The sequence below is a fragment of the Pelodiscus sinensis genome, chromosome 7, assembly GCF_052426305.1.
Source record: "Pelodiscus sinensis isolate ZL-2025 chromosome 7, ASM5242630v1, whole genome shotgun sequence".
NCBI classification, from domain to species: Eukaryota; Metazoa; Chordata; order Testudines; family Trionychidae; genus Pelodiscus; species Pelodiscus sinensis.
In genome coordinates this window covers 57,099,413-57,117,974 of record NC_143058.1, presented here as the reverse complement: position 1 = coordinate 57,117,974, position 18,562 = coordinate 57,099,413, and the positions used below count along the sequence as shown (strand labels likewise).

Below are 18,562 nucleotides of genomic sequence, written 5' to 3'. Positions count from 1 at the left end.
CAGGTCTCTGAGATCTGGGTCACTGGAAGCTTCTTGGGGCAAGGAACAAGGATCCCTCTAAGTTTTGTGTGAGGCAAAGTTTGCTGACGGTGCTAAAGAAAGAACACTACTCAACTCATATTCTTCCTGCGAGTGCCAACCACATGCCAACAGGCCACACCTTTGCATAGGAGCTATTTTAATCATGTCAATATCGGTCTGTCTCTTGGCCTTTCAGTTACATTTTTATGTCATTAAAATATCATCTCTGCTCCTGGGGCACTTTCTCCAGGGGTTAAGTCATGCAAGCATTTTGGTGACCAAATCCCAGCTACAGGTGCATGCACTTTGGGTTTAAGCCATTGGAAGTTGTAGCACTGGAATAGCCATCACACAAAGAAGTCTCTATCAAACATACACCACCACTGAGATTCTCTTTTTAAAGCAGGGGATGGGGGGAACCTTGGCCCCCAGTTTGCTTGGATCTGGCCCCTAACACTCAGGGCTCCCCTCCCAGCATTGAGGAGCTGGTACTTTAGCCCCACAGAGCAGCAGCACTGGGTCCTGGCTGCCAGAGGAGAGGGGGATGGGTGAACAAAGCCCCAAGCCTCAGGGCCTGGCGTCAGGCAAGCCAGGGCCGGATCCAATCCATGGGCTCTGCCTGGCAGAGAGAGAAAGTGGCTCTGCTCCTTCCCCCACCCCCAGCTGGGGAAACAGCAGTGCATCAAAGTGCTGCCTGGAGGCTTCCCCCCCATCCCCTCTTGCGCCCCCCTCTGTCCCCTCTAATTAGCTGTAATCATGGCCACTAGAAGCACAGCAGGGGGCAATGCCTAGAAGCAGCAATGGAGGAGAGGGACAAAGCCATGTGAATCCCCAGGGAGCTGTAGCAGGCAAGGACCTCCTCCCTCACTGCCCAGACCCTGCACCACAAACCCACTTCCCAACTGTCCCCTTTGACATACTGAACCCTTCATTTTGGTCATCCCAGAGCCCAGGGAGGTCCACAAAATCTACTAACCCAGCTCCCCACAAGGCTTTGGTGTGTGAGGGGAACGTAGGGAGTGTCTTTCTGCTTCTCAGGGTTTATGTTTCTTCTCACTTTTGTACAGCCCCAACCCAAGAAAGGTTCCCCACTCTAGTTTTAAAGCAAGGTTTTGCACCTCAGACTTAGGTTTCCTGAGTCTATGAACTGCAAACAGTTCTGAGATTAAGTAGTGGTTCTTGCATAAACATATGCATGGATACATAGCATGATATACACAGCAGTGTGAGGCTGGTGGCCATACTAATACTTAGAACCCTACCGATTTCATAGCCATGAAAAATGCAAACTGGATCGTGAAATAAGCCCTTCCCTGTGAAATATGATGTCTCCTTACTCCTAGGATCACCCCATCAGAGCGGGCTTCCTAGCTCCAATTTGGCAGGGGAAGGGCAGGACTTGTCCCTCCTCTGCAAACTGTTCTGGCAGTGGGAACGGGGGACCAGACTCACTTCTGGGTACACCTCTCCCCACTGGAAGATGTTGTCTGGGCACTGGACAGCAGCCTGAGGTTCCTGCAGCTGAATATGGAGCACATTCTGTAGTTGTGCAGAGAGAGCAAGTATTGTCCCTCGTAAGCTGGCCAGGACTAGCAGCAGGGATCCCAAGGCTGGAGTGCTCCCCACAGCACAAGGGAGATCAGACCCACTTTATCTTTTGTGGCTGCAGGAAGCTCTGCAGTTGCTGCCCTCATAGCGCAGCTCAGAAGGCAGCACAGAAGTGAAAGTGGCAATCCCATGGCTTTCCTATAGCAGGGTTGTGATATTACTCCCCCCCCCCCACTTCATCTTTTGAGTCAGCAGGGACCTCAGTTAGAAAACTGAAAATGCAAAAATTACCAATTGTCAAATCCTATGGGTGTGAAATGGGTAAGGCTGTATCGCTGCTTATCTCAATAACATGCTGCAATACGAACAGGTCATACCTTGTGCAACAGAGTCAGACTGCACATCTCCATCATAATTCTTACAGGCCCAGATAAAGCCACCTTCGGACTTCAGGGCTTGAGCCACCATGTCATCAATGAGTCTATGCTCATACCAGATCTTCAGGGCTTCAAACTGGGACCTGTATTCCCTTGAACAGAAGAAAATCACCTTGTAGCTTCTGGCAATTACAATTCCAACCAGTGGAACATGCAAGCAAAAGGCTGAAATCCTCACGTTGCATGAGGAAATGGGAAAGGAAAGGGCCTGTGGGCTTGGTTGAAGATGTTTATGAGCCTTGAACAGCTCTGAAGAGACAGTATGTACACGATACAGCATTTTGCTCCTGGATTTTATAGGTTTTTATGAAGCAAGCATATAAAGATGGAATGTGACCAGTCATAGTAGTGGAAAAAAAGACTAACCAGTGGCTGAACTCCTGAAATGTGTGACAAAGAGCAAACATAAAGGAAATGATGTATAAGAATTCATTAAGAATCAGTAGGCCCAGTGATGCTCTCTCTTACACCAAGTGAAATCAACAGCAACTCAGCTGCAGTGAAGGAGATTAGAATGAGAAGAGAATATGGCTTCATGCTTCAGAAACCAATTTAAGGTAAATTTTGCATGATTTTATTTCTGGGGTCAAATGGAGTCTAACAATCAAGGACTGCCATTGTTAATTAGGAGAGCTGTGGAGCAAGATAATTTTTGTAAGAAAGGCCTAACAACAATTTACCAAAAATCTAGACACATTTCCTTTTTATATCGCAAGCCATTTTAAGAGTACACAGGAGTACATTTTAAAGACGAATGTACTTACAAAGCTACTAAAAATTAGTGAGGTTCAAATTAGGGATGTAAAATCCTGTTTAATCAGATAAACAGTCCCTCCTCCCCCTCAACATGGTACAGCAAGCTAGTCCAACCCAGCCAGACCCGCCCACTGCATGGAAGCCCCCGCCTGTTCCAGCTCTGCTAGACAGCCAGTTAACTATAACTAGTATCACCAGTGAGGGTGATGCTTACTGATTAACAATTCACATCCCTTGTTCAAATTCTAGAACAAATACCCAGAGATTTTCTATGACTCCATCCAAATCTCCAGAGCTTTGTTTTTATCATCATCATTAGTGTCCATCTGCACTGGCATCTAAGGCACATGCTTGGTGCTCCCTCCCAACTTCAATAAAAGTGGTGAGCACTAAGCACTTCCCAGGAGGTGCTGGGCACTTCTCAGGTTTAGGCTCTGAATGAATGGAGGGGTTCACAAAGAATAAGAGAACAATTTTTCTACTACAGAAAAAGAGCTCTGGAAGAGAAAAACTGGTAGTAAAAATCTTTACTAGTTACTTTTCATAGATTTCTTGAAAGATGTCTTTAAAGCGTCCGTCATATCTCTTCAGAATAGTGTTCTTGGTGCTCATGTACAGGGGCCAGCCCTTAGATAATGCCATCTGGAAGGAACTATGTGCAAAATCCCTGATGGACTGATCAAGGTTATACATTCCCATTGCTACACCACCACAGCCTATCAGCAAAGGGAGAAAAGAGAACAGTAAATAAGAATTAACTACAACACTGACTAAAAATCCCATCCCATTTCTACCAGAATGATATAGACTTCCCAGCCAGCAGTCTGGAATCCTCGGCAGGCTGCCTTTCCTGATACAGTTCTAGAGACTGTGATGTATACCAGGATGGAATCAGTTACAAATAGAACTCTTCCTCCCACATGGGCATTGTTTGTCTAATTCACTCAGCACAATGAGGATTGCATCTAGGGATGTTTGCTCGTGCATTGTTATGCTTAAGCAAGTTTTTACATGGCTAGTAGTTCTTCAGCTACGGTCCAGATCTTCTCATAGAAAAAAAAACAACATGGAAAAGGAAACTGCTGTGGGAGATCCCTATCTCATTGAGGTAGAAGTTGTCTGCCAGGCTTAAGCACTGGCAGCATGGGTAAAGGCTGTGGGACCTGCTCCATCCATACTTGGTGGGCCCCAGGAATCCACAGTCATCTGTGGAGGCCCTACATCTCTCCACTGGCTCAGGTCTCAGTGCAGCCTTTCCTGACACAAGTTTATTGTGAATAGACTGCCTGGTATACTCTCTCTGGTTACTAGAACCTCTCAAGGACTATATAGTAGAGACAACATAGCCTTGAAAAGTATTCTGATTAGATTGTGCATGGCCTTGTGCTTGTCTGAGGAGAAAAACAGGAAACTTGTTCATATCCTCTACTCCACTGCCTACAATCCTTTCCTCAGTATGGACCTTGGGAGGACAAAGCCAGTCAGCCAAGGAAATACAATAGCCCCAAACTCCTCCTGTCATCTCTTCTGGCCTGAATAATAGAAGGATTGGCTTCACAGCAGCACTCATGCTAAATTGGGAAATTTACTAGAGGCTGTTATATCTGCCATGAGTTTGATCAAACTAAACACACTGGAATGGTCAGTTATCAATGAAAAGAATGAGATTCCTGGGCTGACTGTGTTTCCACTTAAATCAATCCCACTGATATCAATAAGGCAGTTTCCACTGACTGATGTCTATGGGAGTCTTTTTGTTGACTTCAATAAGAATTGGTTAGACTAGAGCCATTAGTGAAAATCTCGCAATGGACTCATTCTTATCCAAATGCCTTACACTTTCACTATAATTTAAAAGCAAAGTTACCATTGGCTTAAATGGGAGGTTTGCCTGAGGCCTAATTTGAAATGCCTCACTGGCCAAAGTATTTTTCACTAAGCTTTTATGACAATGTTCCTCATTGTAGGGAGGTATCATGCTGGCAACCAAAACATACTTTTGGAAGGAGTGCCTCATAAAACAAGTTAAATATGTTTTCCTGGTAATAACAGAAATTAGGGATGTCAATGTGTAGACAACTACACAACTAACCAATAAGCCTGGGCTTATCGGTTAATCCTGTCGACTACATGCATCCCCTCACTCCTTGCTGCCTCTCTATCAGAGACAGCAGGGGTGGGGAAGGTGGGAGCCAGTGCCCGTGGGGAGTCAGCTTAAAAGCTGGCTCCCCACAAGCACTAGAACCACCTGCCCCCCAAAACCCGCACACTGTTGCCTCTGATATAAAGGAAGTAGCGCAGAGGGCGAGGGGGGCAGGCAGGAGCTGATACATGCAGGGAGCTAGCTTTTAAGCCAGCTCTCCACGCATGCCAGCTCCGCAGACCTGACTGCCTCCCACTTGCTGCCTCTTACAGAGGCAGCAGGGAGGTGGCAGGGGAGGCTGCCATGAAGCAGCCTCTGTCTACAGCGGGCTCAGGCTCCCCATGCACAGAGGGTATTCTACGGCAGCAGCCCATGTCCGCAGGGGGTACGAGCTCCCCGTGGACTGAAGCTGCTCTGGCATCCCACAGAGCAGTCTCTGTCTGTGGCAAGCCTGGGCCTGCCATGGACAGAGGCTGCTCCATGATAGCAGCCCCTGTCTGTGGGGGGTCTGAGCTCCCCGCTGATGGGGGGCTGCTGCCATGGAGCAGCCTCTGTCCATGGGAAGCTCGGACCCCCCCACCGACAAGGGCTGTTGTCACCCTGTGCCACCCTCTGAAGAGAGGCAACAGTGTGAGGTGGCAGGGAGCTCTCTGGGCATGGGGTCAGGAGTGAACTGGCTGCCGGCTCCGCCCCTGGCAACTATTGAATAGTCGTGCAACTGCTAAAATTGTATGCGGTTACACAACTATTAAATTGCACGCTATCTAACATCCCTAATAGAAATAATTGAGTCTTACTATAGAGGTAGCTGGTGATGATGGGGGGAGGGGAAGAGGGGGGAATACCAAACCTTTTCAACACTGAAGCAGGTTTGATTGTTTGCTACAAAAACAAAGTTGCTTTAAGATAACACTAAGTGTGAATAAAGCCAAACACAAGTAAGTTGGAATGGGGTCCAAGAATACAAATCACTAGTCTCCATTCATCACAGCACAGCAAATTGGCCCTGGGCCTGCCACACGGTGATTTACAGAACAGAATAGGATTGACTACAAGGTCCTCCAAAGAACTTTTAAGGTTAGGAGTCTCATAGCTACCAAGTTTTGTATAGCTTCAAGTGTAATATTTTCACGCAGATAATTTAAATAAGACAATTTGTATACCTGTACATATAAACCATGCACTTTTGGTTCAACACAAACGCATGGCACAGTGCTGGTGAAAGGCATTTGAAGAATAAATTTGGTGAACGAAGTGCTTTGTTTATCTTGAGTGCAGCAGTGGGGCCTGGCATCCAGACTTCCTGTCAGCGTGGCTCAGCCTTAATTTGGGGGAGAGGATTTCCTCTCTAAGCAGGTATTGGGGTTTTGACAGAATCTGCCAATTAGTCCAAGATATGGTGGTGAGTTTGCAACATGAGCATTTCTCTCCCTGTTATCAGTGAAGAGCTACCAATGGTACAAGTATCACACAAGGCACATGAGAAATAGTAAATCTATTGCGTGGGTTTTGTATTTGCTTCTTTGGTTTATGATTTTCAACACAAGAGAATTAACTTTCAGTGTTAGAAAAGTCTCCTTCCTCCCATACAAATGAAGTAGGCCTATAAAAGAACAGATGGGTGTACCATGCAATGAATTTGACATACCCATACAACTTGAATCATGCCCAATACCAGTTTCAATCACAGCTTTTGTGACACCATGTAATACCTTCAAAGTTATGGATCAGGTAGGTCACTGGTTTACTGCCATCTTTTGGTGTATAGGTCATCTCTACTTTTCCAGGCCCAGGGACAACAAAATCTGTTGCTCTGTACTATACAAAAGAGAGAAGAGATAAGTGTAATAGTTTCATCCATCACAAAGGTAAACAGCCAGAGAAACAGTGATGTTTGGTCAAACAGCAATTTACAGTCATATGAAAAATGTGGAAATAGATGCACTAGGAGAGCTTTGGTATGGAAAATGCAGAAATGGATATTTCGCATATATAGATGACATTTTAATATGACAAATCTCTAAAAATGTTATAGATTAGTGTTCAGTGGGGGAAGGGAAAGGGATATTCTGGGAAATTCTATTGATTCCATTTCATAATTCGATTAACATACCCATGCACTGAACCACAATATGTTGGCAGTGTCCGTGAATTACACTGCTAGTTTCTAGCCTTTTATTTCTGAGACCTCCATTCCAAACAGGCCCAACGGCACTAACAGACATTTTCAGGCATCTGTGAATAAGTAAAACCTGCCCATGTATGCAATATACTCCCTACCCTCCCCCCCCCCCATGACTGTAAAACTAGTTACAGAAAACATGTATCATCATCATCCCAATTGCTCTGGGTAAATGGCATTATGATCTTTTTAGGCTGCTCTCCATTAGAAACTTTGAGCCTTCTTACTATTTCCTTTGCTGACATCAACAATGTTCTGTTCTCAAGCTGTTCAACTTCCCCAAACGCTTACACATTACTGGTTTTCCTTTACCTGTTCCCATCTATTTTTCCTTTCACTTTAATCACTTAATCTGGAAAATTTCCACTTCTTTTGTTTTATCAACCCATGGTCTAACCTACTATAATTTCCACTCCATAATTATACAGTGCTCCTGATTTATTTCTTACATGAAAATAATTCTTTTTTGTGACTTCAAGGCTTAGCAATTTCTGTTCGCTCTTAGGATTTAGCTATTTTATCATTGTAGGTAAAAACATGGCTTACATAACTCTCCTACAACACTGCTCATAGATTTTAAAGCACTTTGCAAAGGCCTGCATCACCTTTTGCGTTTTACAAATGGGGACACTGGGCCTGGGGCAGGAGGGGAGCATGTGAAGTCTTCTACTGCCCTGCAAGGGGCTCGGCCCTTAGAGTCAACTGCCAGGTGCTGCTCAGTTGGCGGGTGACTAAGCTCAGAGCTCCCTTGTGGGATGGGGGCAGACTTCACATGCTCCCCCTGCCCCAGGCCATGACTGACCTGGAAGCGGGAGAACACGAAGTCTCCTCCCACTGCCAGGAATGCGAGCACCTAGAAGGAACTGCAGGTGCTCTTCCCCCTTCTGCCTGAGGTCCTACCCTTTCTGGATATTTAGAAATTTCTGAAGTGGTCCCCACTCAAATATTATTGTCCACCCCTGATCTAGATGGTACTTGGTTCAGCTGTGACGGCAGGGGACTGGACGTGATGATCTCTCGAGATCTCTTCCAGTTCTATGATTCTATAAACATGGAGCATGATGAAAGAACATGGATCTGTGTGAAAGCAGTTAAAATATGGCCTTTATGAGGTATCACATGCCTGCTGTTTTGTAAAGTCCTGTTCCCTAGCAGAAGACTGTTCATCTAAATAAACTATAGATAAAAAGAAACACAGAATGACCCTGAAGCAGTTACTCACTTGGTCCCCATAAGCATGACGGCCAATGATGATTGGTTTCACCCATCCCGATACTAGCCGGGGGATGTTTTTGCAGATAATAGCTTCCCTGAAGACTGTGCCACCCAGAATGTTTCGAATTGTCCCATTTGGAGACTTCCACATTTGCTTCAGCTTGAACTCCTCCACTCTCTTTTCATCTGGAGTGATGGTAGCACACTTGATTCCGACATTGTACTTCTTTATCGCTTCTGCTGCTTCTACTGTCACCTTGTCATCAGTCACATCACGGTTTTCCATGCCTAAGTCATAGCTACAAACAATACCCCCCAAAAAAGTCATCAGAGCTGCCTGATGGATCAATCTAAGATACTTCTGGTCCTACATGAAATGGACAACATGCACGCAATTCTAGAATTCTGTCATTACCGGGTATCTATGTCAAGCCCTCCTGTATGCCAGCAGTATTCAGAATAAGAGAAGGTAGATGATAAACCCTGAATAGTTAACTGGTTAAACAAGTTGTTTTACCTGTTAAGCACCAGCTGTGGATGGTGGGGGCTGCCCTGGCCCTGGCTTGCCACATCTGTGGAGTCTGTTTTGGCTCTGCCACACCATGGCCAGTGGGATCTGTTCTGACCTGGCCCTGCCACATTCACCATAGCTGTGTCCTGCTGGATGGGCCGCCATGGGGAGGGGCCCTCCAGTTAACCAGTTAGCCATTAAGCATGCCAGTAAGGCATACGCTTACCACTTAGCCTTTAACATCCCTAGTGCAGGGGTAGCACTAGTGTATGTCTGAGGTTATGGAAGAGCTCTGCCAACATCATCTGCTGGAAGGATATGCAGATGCATTGCATCCCTGGCTGCCTTGACTGTGCCCAATGTTCCCTCTAATCCAGTGGTCCCCAACCTTTTTGTGACCAATAGCACATTCATGTTTTCAGAAGAGTGTGGTGGGAGCAAACAATTTTTCAATGTTTATTTCGTATTTGTACTTTAAATAATACAAAAAATATCATATTTAATATTACATAATATATGAATCCATAAGATAAAAAAAGGTAATTTTACATGTAAAAAGTATTAATTAAATTATTCGGCTCCCCCTTTGGAGGAAAAAATAGAAAAAAGGCGTCAAATGCGCAAATTGAAAGCTATTTTCATATTAAATGTGAATTGGGTAAATTTGATAGAAACTTAATTTAGTTGGATAATTTTTATTTTAATTATATTGTAATTAATTTTTAAACAAAATTCTGCATTAATAAAAAGGGGGGAGCTATCCAAATGTTGAGCAAAAAAAGCACCCTCCCCCCCCAAAAAAACATGGCACCTTTAAATCTCACACTCTCCTTCCCCACTAGGTATGTCTAGATTACATGCCTCTGCCGACAGAGGCATGTAAAATAGGCTACCCGACATTGTCACTGAAGCTGGGATTTAAATATCCCCAGCTTCATTAAAATAAAAATGGCCACTGCGCTGTGCCGGCCCAGCTGATCATCGGCACAGCGCTCAAGTCAAGACGCGGCTTGGTCGACAAGGGAAACCTTTGTTGACTGCTCCTGTAAACCTTGTTTCACGAGGCATAATGGAGCGGTCAACAAAGGCTTCCCGTGTCGACCGATCCGTGTCTTGACTCGCGTGCTGTGCCAACGATCAGCTGAGCTGGCACAGTGTGGCGGCCATTTTTATTTTAATGAGTCCGGGGACATTTAAATCCTGGCTTCACTGACTATGTCGGGTAGCCTATTTAACATGCCTCTGTCGGCAGAGGCATGTAATCTAGACATACCCACCATGTCCCTACCATCTGCTGCCATGTCTCCTCCCCTTGCTCCATCAGATCCCTTGGTGCCTGCTGTCCCGCAACCTCTCACCCTCCTCTGCAGTCCTGACTCCTGCCCTTCTCACTGCCCTCCTGAGACCTCCCCGCCTCCACCAGCCCTTTTCTCACCCCTGTGCCCACTCCTCCAGTAGCCTCACTCTGATCATGTGACCCCCCTCTCCTAACACCTCCCTCTACACACCTGCCCTGCCTCTCTCCTCTGGTGCTGGTCCCTCCCCTGCAGGTGTCTGCCCTTCTGCTTCACCCCCAGAATCCCCTGGCACCTGCACCTTCCCTTACCCCTGCACCCTCCTGGAATCCCCCCTTCCCCCACCCCCTTTGCCCTCTTTTTTCCTGATGCCCACCCCCTCACCACCCTCTGCCCGTTCCCCTCATGCCCCGTGCCCTCTCACATGATTTGCTCCATCCCCACCTTCCTCATGCTCACCCCTTCTTTCAAGCCTTTTCCCAGCACCTTCCCCTCCCCCGTCTAGCCCTTCCCCAATGCCCTTGCCCTCTCCTCTCCCAGCATCACCCTGTCCCCCCTCCTCCCACTGACACCTCCCCTCCTGCCCTTTTCCTCATTGTCTGCACTTCGCCCCCTGGCATTTCTCTCTCTTCCACGCTGTCCCTTGGTGTCTTCCCCTTTCTTCTCCTGCCCTGCCCTGCCCTCCTCCCCTCAGCACAAGCCCCTTCCTCTCCCACCCCTTCCCCCTATTTTTCCCGCACCCCCACCTTCTGCCTTCCAGTTTGAGTCTGTGATCGGGCCTGGCCCCAGCTGCTTCTGTGACCCCAGACCATGTGTCGGGCCTGGTGCTGGGCTGCGCGGTTTTAAAATGTAAAGTCCCGGGCTGTGACAGCATGCTGGGCGTCTCCCCTCTCAGCTGTTGCGCAGGCGTTTGAACACGCCGCACATGCACTCCCTCGGATGTCTTGCGAACCTGGCGTCTCCCCTCTCAGCTGCTGCGCGGAGGTGGTGTGCGAGACGATCGGAGGGAACGCATGCCGCCGCACAACAGCTGAGAGAGGAGACGCTGGTTTGCAAGACATCCGAGGGAGCGCATGCATGGCGTGTTTGCTGCACATGCACTCCCTCGGATGTCTTGCGAACAAGCATCTCCCCTCTCAGCTGTTGCGCGGCGGCATGCGCTCCCTCCGATAGTCTCGCGCACCCCACTTTGGAGACCACTGTTTTAAAACACCAGTGCAGGCGCACATAAATGCCCCAGTGGGCGCCATGGCACCCGCGGGCACCGCGTTGGGGACCCCTGCTCTAAGCTTTTCCATCCATGTATGGAATAATTTTTACGTGCAAATATGTGCTAATATGCAGCACCAATAAAAACAAAAAACCTAGCTCTGGGCACTCTGCTATCAACTGGGAAATACTTGAATCTATCCTGAGCAGCCACATATGCACAGAGAACACTGGCTGTGCCCCATTCTCAGCTAGTTCAACCTGCTTTGTGGTCTCTATCAACCTATCACCCCAAGTCAAGTGAAGTTGTGAGTATTTTGTACTGTTTCAGCCTTCCCTACTGAAACAATGCAAAATGACTTTGCACTCTGGGGCCCTCTGCCCTGAGTGTGAATCAGCATAAACTTTGAATGAATTAGACATTCTACTGCAAGCTTCTTGCAGACTAATGAAAACTGAGCTTAATCCTGTTCCATCCCAGTAAAGCCATGAGAATAGGTAGGGATGTACAGGGGGCAGTCAGGCCAGGGTCTTAAGGAGAAATTGCTGGAACACTCTACATTTCAGCTAGTTTAGACTAGGGATGTTAAGAAGCATGTAATTCGTTAACTGTATAGTCAACAAAAATGTTATCGACTACACAATTAATCAATAATGATTAATCAATAATTAATCCAGTTAGGGGACTGGACTCGATGACCTCTCGAGGTCCCTTCCAGTCCTAGTATTCTGTGATTCTATGAGTATTCTATGATTAGCATTTCTGACATGCAGTCCCGGCTTGCGCCAGGACCCAGCAACTACCCCACTGTAGTTCAGCACTACAAGCACTTTAAGAGCCGGCAAGCAAACTCATGTCCCACTGAGCCAGCCTGCCCATGCACTGGCTGTTAAAGTTCTTGTAGAGCAGAGCTGCAGGAGGGGTAGTTGCCGGGTCTCTGTGTGAGCCGGACTGAGCCAGCTTGTCGGCCAGTCTGCTAAAAAATGTACTTGCAGAGCCACGGGGTAAGGGGAAGGTTGTGTATAGTTGATAGGGTTAACTAATAAGCACTTGCTTACAGGTTAATTGTTTAGTCGACTACACTATTACATCCCTAGTTTAGGCTTCATAAAGCATACACTGGAGGCATCACCAGATCCAGAGCAGCCCAGAATTAAGGAGGTCCAAAGGTGATCACCAAACTAAGAATTTAATTTAACTGGTTAACCAGTAAGCATAACCCTAAATGAGTAATGCATACCAATTCTAGTTAACCAGTAGGGGCTGGAGGAGCTCCCCACCCGCCCCGTCCATGGGGGCTGGCACAGCCCCTGCAGGTTACATGCTGGCTCCCCAGGAACCAGCTGCAGAGCTTGCAGAGAAGCCTAATCTGGAGGGGGCCATCAGCTCTTGCTGGCTCTGCTCCCAGAGAGGCTTTGCTGCAGGCTCTGTAGTATAAAGCTTAAAGAAACTTTATACTGAAGAGCCCCATAGTGTGTAATAGGGATGTAACTGATTGACTGATCAGCAAAAGCTTATAGGTTAATGCTAGAGACTACACGCATTTCTCCCTTTCCCCCCCCCACACCAGTAAATTATTTAGCAGGCTAACCAGCAGTCCAGCTCAGCCCTGGCTTGTAACGGGTCCAGGACAGGGTTGCAAACTCACAGAAATTTCATTTATGGACAAAATGGGAAAAATGTACAGACAGACAACAAATTTTTACAGACATAATTTTTATACTATATTAAGATGACATAATGACCAAAAGTGAAAAGTAATCGTTGTCATTTATACATCCCAAGAACAATATGCTATTTAACTCACTTTCATTTAGTTAGTCATGGTCCTGGAAATTATGTCACCTCAACCATTAAGCTAAATAAACAACGAAAACATTCAATTTCCGCTACTGTGCAGTAAAATGGCTGAAGCAGCACAGAAGAAATTTAATTGCTATAAAATAATTGCTGTTTTTTGAAATTGTACTGCACTTTTATGGACATCTAAATTTTTGTACAGATATGTCCAATTTCGGCTCATTTTTTACGGATGGTCCATAAATTTACTGATGATTGGCAACCCTGGTCCAGGACCTACCCCCATTGTGGCTCTGCATTTAAAGTGTATTAGGAGCTAGGCAGCCTGGCTGTGTTTCAACTTGCACCAGGTCTAGGAGCTCAGACCTACCCTGGACAAGGACTGCTGCCATCCCACACTGCTGCCTTTGTACCAGAGGCAGCAGCACAGAGCGAAACGCATCTGCGAGGGGTGATGCTTTTTAAACTTGCTCCCCTCGTGGACCAGCTCTTGCCTGTCATCCCACACATCCCAACGTTGAGTGGCAGGGGGCTTCTCGGAAGTGGGGCCAGAGCGCACTGGCTGCTGGCCCCACCCCGAGCACTACAGAATAGTTGAATAACTGATAAGAATTCATGAGGTTAATCGACTATTCAATTACACACTAGGGATGTTAACTATCAGTTAACCACTAGTATCTTTAGCAGTTACAGTTATCTTTTTAAAAAGATTTCTACATCTTTTCTATAATTTTGATTCTTCTGTTGTCCCCTCTAGGAGGCACAGCAGTTAGTCCGTGTACTACTGGGCATACACTACCCCTGGGTGCATCTACACTGCACCGTAACTCGAAATAAGATACACAATTTGAGCTACGCAAATTGCATATCTTATTTTAATGCTATTTCAAAATAGTTTCTTTTGTCATTTGAAATAAAATGCTATTCCAAAACGTCCCTCACTTCTCACAGAATAAGATTTACATCGGAATAGTGAGCCTGAAATAACAGGCTTGCTGTGGGGATTATCCTGAAATAGCATTGCAGTGTAGATGTAGCCCCTGAGAGTCTATGGAGAAAGTCAGTGAAAGTGTTTGCAGGAATGAAGCCACAGACACGACATTTTGGCAAATTGATTTTTCACAAAGTAGATGATTCCTGGTGATCTTCAGAACAAGTCATTTTGCAAACAAAGCACAGGAGCACTGAGTGCTGAGTTCATGGAAGGCCAGTTCTCTGACACAGATTCAAAAATATAAACCAATGCCCCTGAACAATAAATTAGCCATATATAATATATACTTACCTGTGCAGGTCCAGATCCACATAAGGAAAAACCAGCTTTTCTTTAATTAGTTCCCAAATTACCCGGGTCATTTCATCTCCTTGCATCTCCACAACAGCCCCTCCATGGATTTTTCTGGACATCTTGAACTAAATCAAATATAAAAACAAACTAAGCACTCTCTATGTTAAGCAATGCACATTTTTGTAACATGAATAGAAAAATGAAGTTCTAAACCTACAGTGTCTTTTAGCAGTGTCACCAACTCTCATTGTATTGTGAATCTGCTGAAATGTGGTGCTTCTAATTAGGTGAGAAACTCAATCTTCATGTAGGTTTCTAGTCCTTGGATTGTGGGAAGAAGGTTGAAAAAGTGTTCCAAGTGCCTCCCGAAGGCTCTAAATCCCGAAGGGAAACAAAGAGACCCAGACTTATGAGTTAAAACCACTCATGATTTCTAAGTTAATCTCATGTTTTTAAAGGGACCAGATTCATGATTTCTGAATGCTTAAGACTCATTTATTAGAGGTCATCTGATCACTGGTCTATTTTTCCCTTCCAGGAGGGAAATGTCAGTTTGGTCCTAGGGATGTTAAAATGTGTTTATTTTGATAAATATGTAACCACTGAAGTTTTCACGAGTAAAGTTATGCACTAGCATAAGTGTTTGTAGATTTGGGTCCTTAACACTTAAATACTGATCCTTAGGTTTTGTTTTACATTCAGTTAAAGGGCAGCTCTTGCTGGACTGTACATTTTCAGTAGTTACATATTTACATGGAGGGGGAAGGGAGGAGGCAGCTTCACAGGAGCCAGCTTTTAAAGTGGCTCCAGTGCACCTGCCTACCCCCATCCCTGCGCTGCTGCCTCTGATACAGAGGCGGGGGGGCGAGGGGGAGCATGTAACTGTGAAGATTACACTATCACATCCCTAATTGGGACCAAAATGCCAAGGATACAACTTTTTCACTTGAACAACTTGCTTTTGGATTAAAGTAAGTACTGGACAGATCAATTTTCCAAAAACAGAATACTGTAATCAAGGGTCATTATTTTTCACCAAAACTCTAGTGGGTCCTATTTGCACTTTGAAGCCTTGTAAAAAAAATTGTATTCAAACACTTTATGCTCTACTTTCAAATGGCTACAATTGTTTGGTTACTTCTTCTGGTTACACAAGAGCTATGACTTGGCAATTTTTCCTCAAATGTAAACCAGCAACCTAATTCTTGTATAAAGTTCTCATCAGTTATTTTAAGTTTGAAAGTTAGATACAGGAAATTCATGTTTAAGGCCCCAATCCTGTATATACTTATACCCATACACAACTTCATGTACATGATCAATCCCACTGGATTCACCTGAGTGAAATTATGCACTGGCATAAGTGTTTGCAGATTTGGGGCCTTAGCATGATACTGATCCTTAGGTTTTGTTTTACATTCAGTTAAAGGGCAGCTCTTGCTGGACTGTAAAGTACAGAGGTCAGATAACACCATCAAAGGGGACAAAGGGCACTAGGCAAACAAATCAAAGGCAAACATTTTTCAAAAATAACAAAGGAATCCTGTGGCACCTTAGAGACTAACAGATTTATTAGGGCATAAGTTTCGAAAGCTAAGCTTTTTGTCTCTAAGGTGCCCCAGGACTCCTTGTTGTTTTTGCAGATACAGATGAACATGGCTACCCCCGCCAAGAAATAAAAACTCTGTAGTACAACAATGATGCCAGTATAACTCTGTGAACTGAGACTCTTATTCTTGAAGAAAACTGGCTTTTTGTTGATTCACCAGCTTTAGTTTAAACCCCTTATGCAGTGAAATAACTAACCTCCCCTGAAAAAGAGTCACTCTTATACTAGAAGTGTCCACATGGCATGCTATAGCTATACTGACTGAAATTCACACAAATAAAATACAAAGAAAAGCATTTCCACTCAAACTAGGTCTGTATTCATGTAGAAGTGATCTAAGATAAACACTAAGTCTCATTGGGAAGCTTTTATTTGTCATGGAGTAGCTGCAATTTTATATCAATTGGCAAATGATGAATCATCACTTCGTATTTTCCAAAGCAACTCAAAAGGAAGCATTTCAAAGTGCATCTTTTGAAAATCCCAAACACTGTAAACGTCCTACAGGCAGCAGGAAATCAGGAACTCGGTCCTTCCCTATCGGAGAAGCCTGGACACACCCGCACGCTTGGCACAAGGGGATGTCGGACACCCCGCCAGGGAGACACCGCACAACGTGGCTAGGCGCGGGCGAGACTCCGCACTGACACGGCGCGGGGCCGGGCCCTGGCAGGAGGCGGCCCGCGGCTCCCCGCACGGGGCAGGGCTCGTTCCACGCTCAGCTGAAGGGCGGCTCCTGCGGGGAGATTAGGTCGCGGAGCGGGGGCGAACCGGCCAAAGGCTCGTCGGGCTCGTTCGGCCCCCCGGCAACGACCCCCCTCCCGGAGCTCGGCCGCGCACAGCCAGGGCCGCCGCCCGCTCACCTGGCCTCCGCACCCGGCCTGCTCTCGCCCTTCTGCCGCGGCGCTCGGCTCCCGACCGGCCGCGCTCCCCAGCCGGCCCCGGCTCGCTCCCGCGCCAGCGCCCCGCCCAGGGGGAGGGGCAGCGGGGCTGTGTGCGGGGAACGCCGAGGGGGGAGGGGCAGCGGGGCTGTGGGGGGGAGCGTCGAGGGGGAAGCGGCAGTGGGGCTATGGAGAGGGACGGCTGTGGGGGGTGAGCGCCGAGGCGGGGGAGCGCCGAGGGGGAGGGGCAGCGGGGCTGTGTGTGGGGAGCACTGAGGGGGAGGGGCAGCTGGGCTGTGGGGGGGGGAGCGTCGAGGGGGGGTGGCAGCGGAGCTAGGAGGGGAGCGCGGGGGGGGGTGGCAGCGGGGCTGGGGGGGAACGTGAGGCAGCGGGAGTCTCAGGCAGGCGGGTGCTCTCGGGTCTGTGCGCTCACTCAGTGAGTGGGGCTGAGCCCGCCAGGTTGTCTAGGCTCTCGGGCTACCACAGGGCCGGCTGTAGGAAGTGCAAAGCCCAATTCCAATAATTTTAGTTGAGCCAAAAAAAAAAAAAGCACACGAAAGTTTCAACGGGACGGAGGGCTCCAGGGATTTTTTTGATTGAGCAAGCAAGCAATCGCGCGCACACACACACACACACACACACCACAAAAAATGCCCCGCCAACACGCACACACACACACACACACACCCCCGCAGCACAGGAAAACCCTGTGCTAATCTCACACCTCCTGTGCCACAGGCAGCCAACACACCCCTCCTCCAGGGCCGGCAGATTTGTATAATTTTTGGTTGCGCTGCATTAGCCACAACCCCTGACCCCATTAGCCAGGCCTCCGGAGGTAACACGCTCGGGCAAGATGGACACATGACCAGAAGTAAAAGGTGTCATGTCAGCCCTCTCATAGGACTTTTCCCACCATCCTCCTACCAACAGCGATTAGTTTGGCCCCCACCAAACCCACCTCATGCAACTATCCTGCAATTGCATTAACCCAATGTGTGTGACATTAACTCAGGGGCAGAGAGGCTTGGGGAAGTGTTCCCTCTAAGGCTATGTCTACACTCGCGGCTTCTTGCACAAGAACAGCTGTTCTTGCGCAAGAACCCACAGAGCAGCCACACTACTTCCTGCTCTTGCACAAGGAAATTTACAGTCCGGTGTGATAAGAGAGGGTATCTTGCGCAAGAGCTACGCTGTTTTCTAACAGGTGTAAGCTCTCTTGGGCCATTGGAGCTTTCTTGCTCAAGAGAGCATCCACACTGCACATGGCAGTGTCGATGTGTTCTTGTGCAACACTTCTTGCACAAGAACCCTTGCGCAAGATGTTCTTGGACAAGAAACCACCAGTGTAGACATAGCCTAAGAGTTTCCTCCCATGAGCAGAATGGATTTTGTGTTGTGCACCTGTACTGAGTTCATGTGGCTTGTTTGGATGTGCCACTGTGGCACCCAAGTTATTAATAAATATTTTATAAACCTTTACCTTTTCTGCTGCCATGTCTCCTCCCCTTGCTCCATCAGCTCCCCTGATGCTGCTGCCCCGCAACTCCTCACCCTCCTCTGCTGTCCTGACGCCTGCCCTTCTCACTGCCCTCATCCCTCCTGCGACCTGCCCCCCTCCACCAGCCCTTCTTTCCCCCCATGCCTACTCCTCCAGTAGCCCCAC

General features: G+C 47.1%; 1 protein-coding gene across 2 annotated transcripts in view; it reads right to left on the bottom strand.

The window, feature by feature from the left end:
* Positions 1-17,028, bottom strand: part of IDH1 (isocitrate dehydrogenase (NADP(+)) 1) — a 33,434-nt gene extending 16,406 nt beyond the window's left edge. Inside the window, exons 1-7 of one of the 2 annotated variants that reach the window (XM_075933828.2) lie at positions 16,879-16,998; positions 14,624-14,780; positions 14,404-14,531; positions 8,310-8,601; positions 6,618-6,723; positions 3,301-3,478; positions 1,947-2,098 (exon numbers count right to left, since the gene is read on the bottom strand). In XM_075933828.2, coding sequence (XP_075789943.1) covers positions 1,947-2,098; positions 3,301-3,478; positions 6,618-6,723; positions 8,310-8,601; positions 14,404-14,525 — 850 coding nt within the window. In that variant the 5' untranslated portion in view covers positions 14,526-14,531; positions 14,624-14,780; positions 16,879-16,998. Of the gene's footprint in view, positions 1-1,946; positions 2,099-3,300; positions 3,479-6,617; positions 6,724-8,309; positions 8,602-14,403; positions 14,532-14,623; positions 14,781-16,878 lie in introns of both variants that reach the window. The other variant, XM_075933827.1, reaches the window with a different exon arrangement.
* Positions 17,029-18,562: the final 1,534 nt, after the last annotated feature.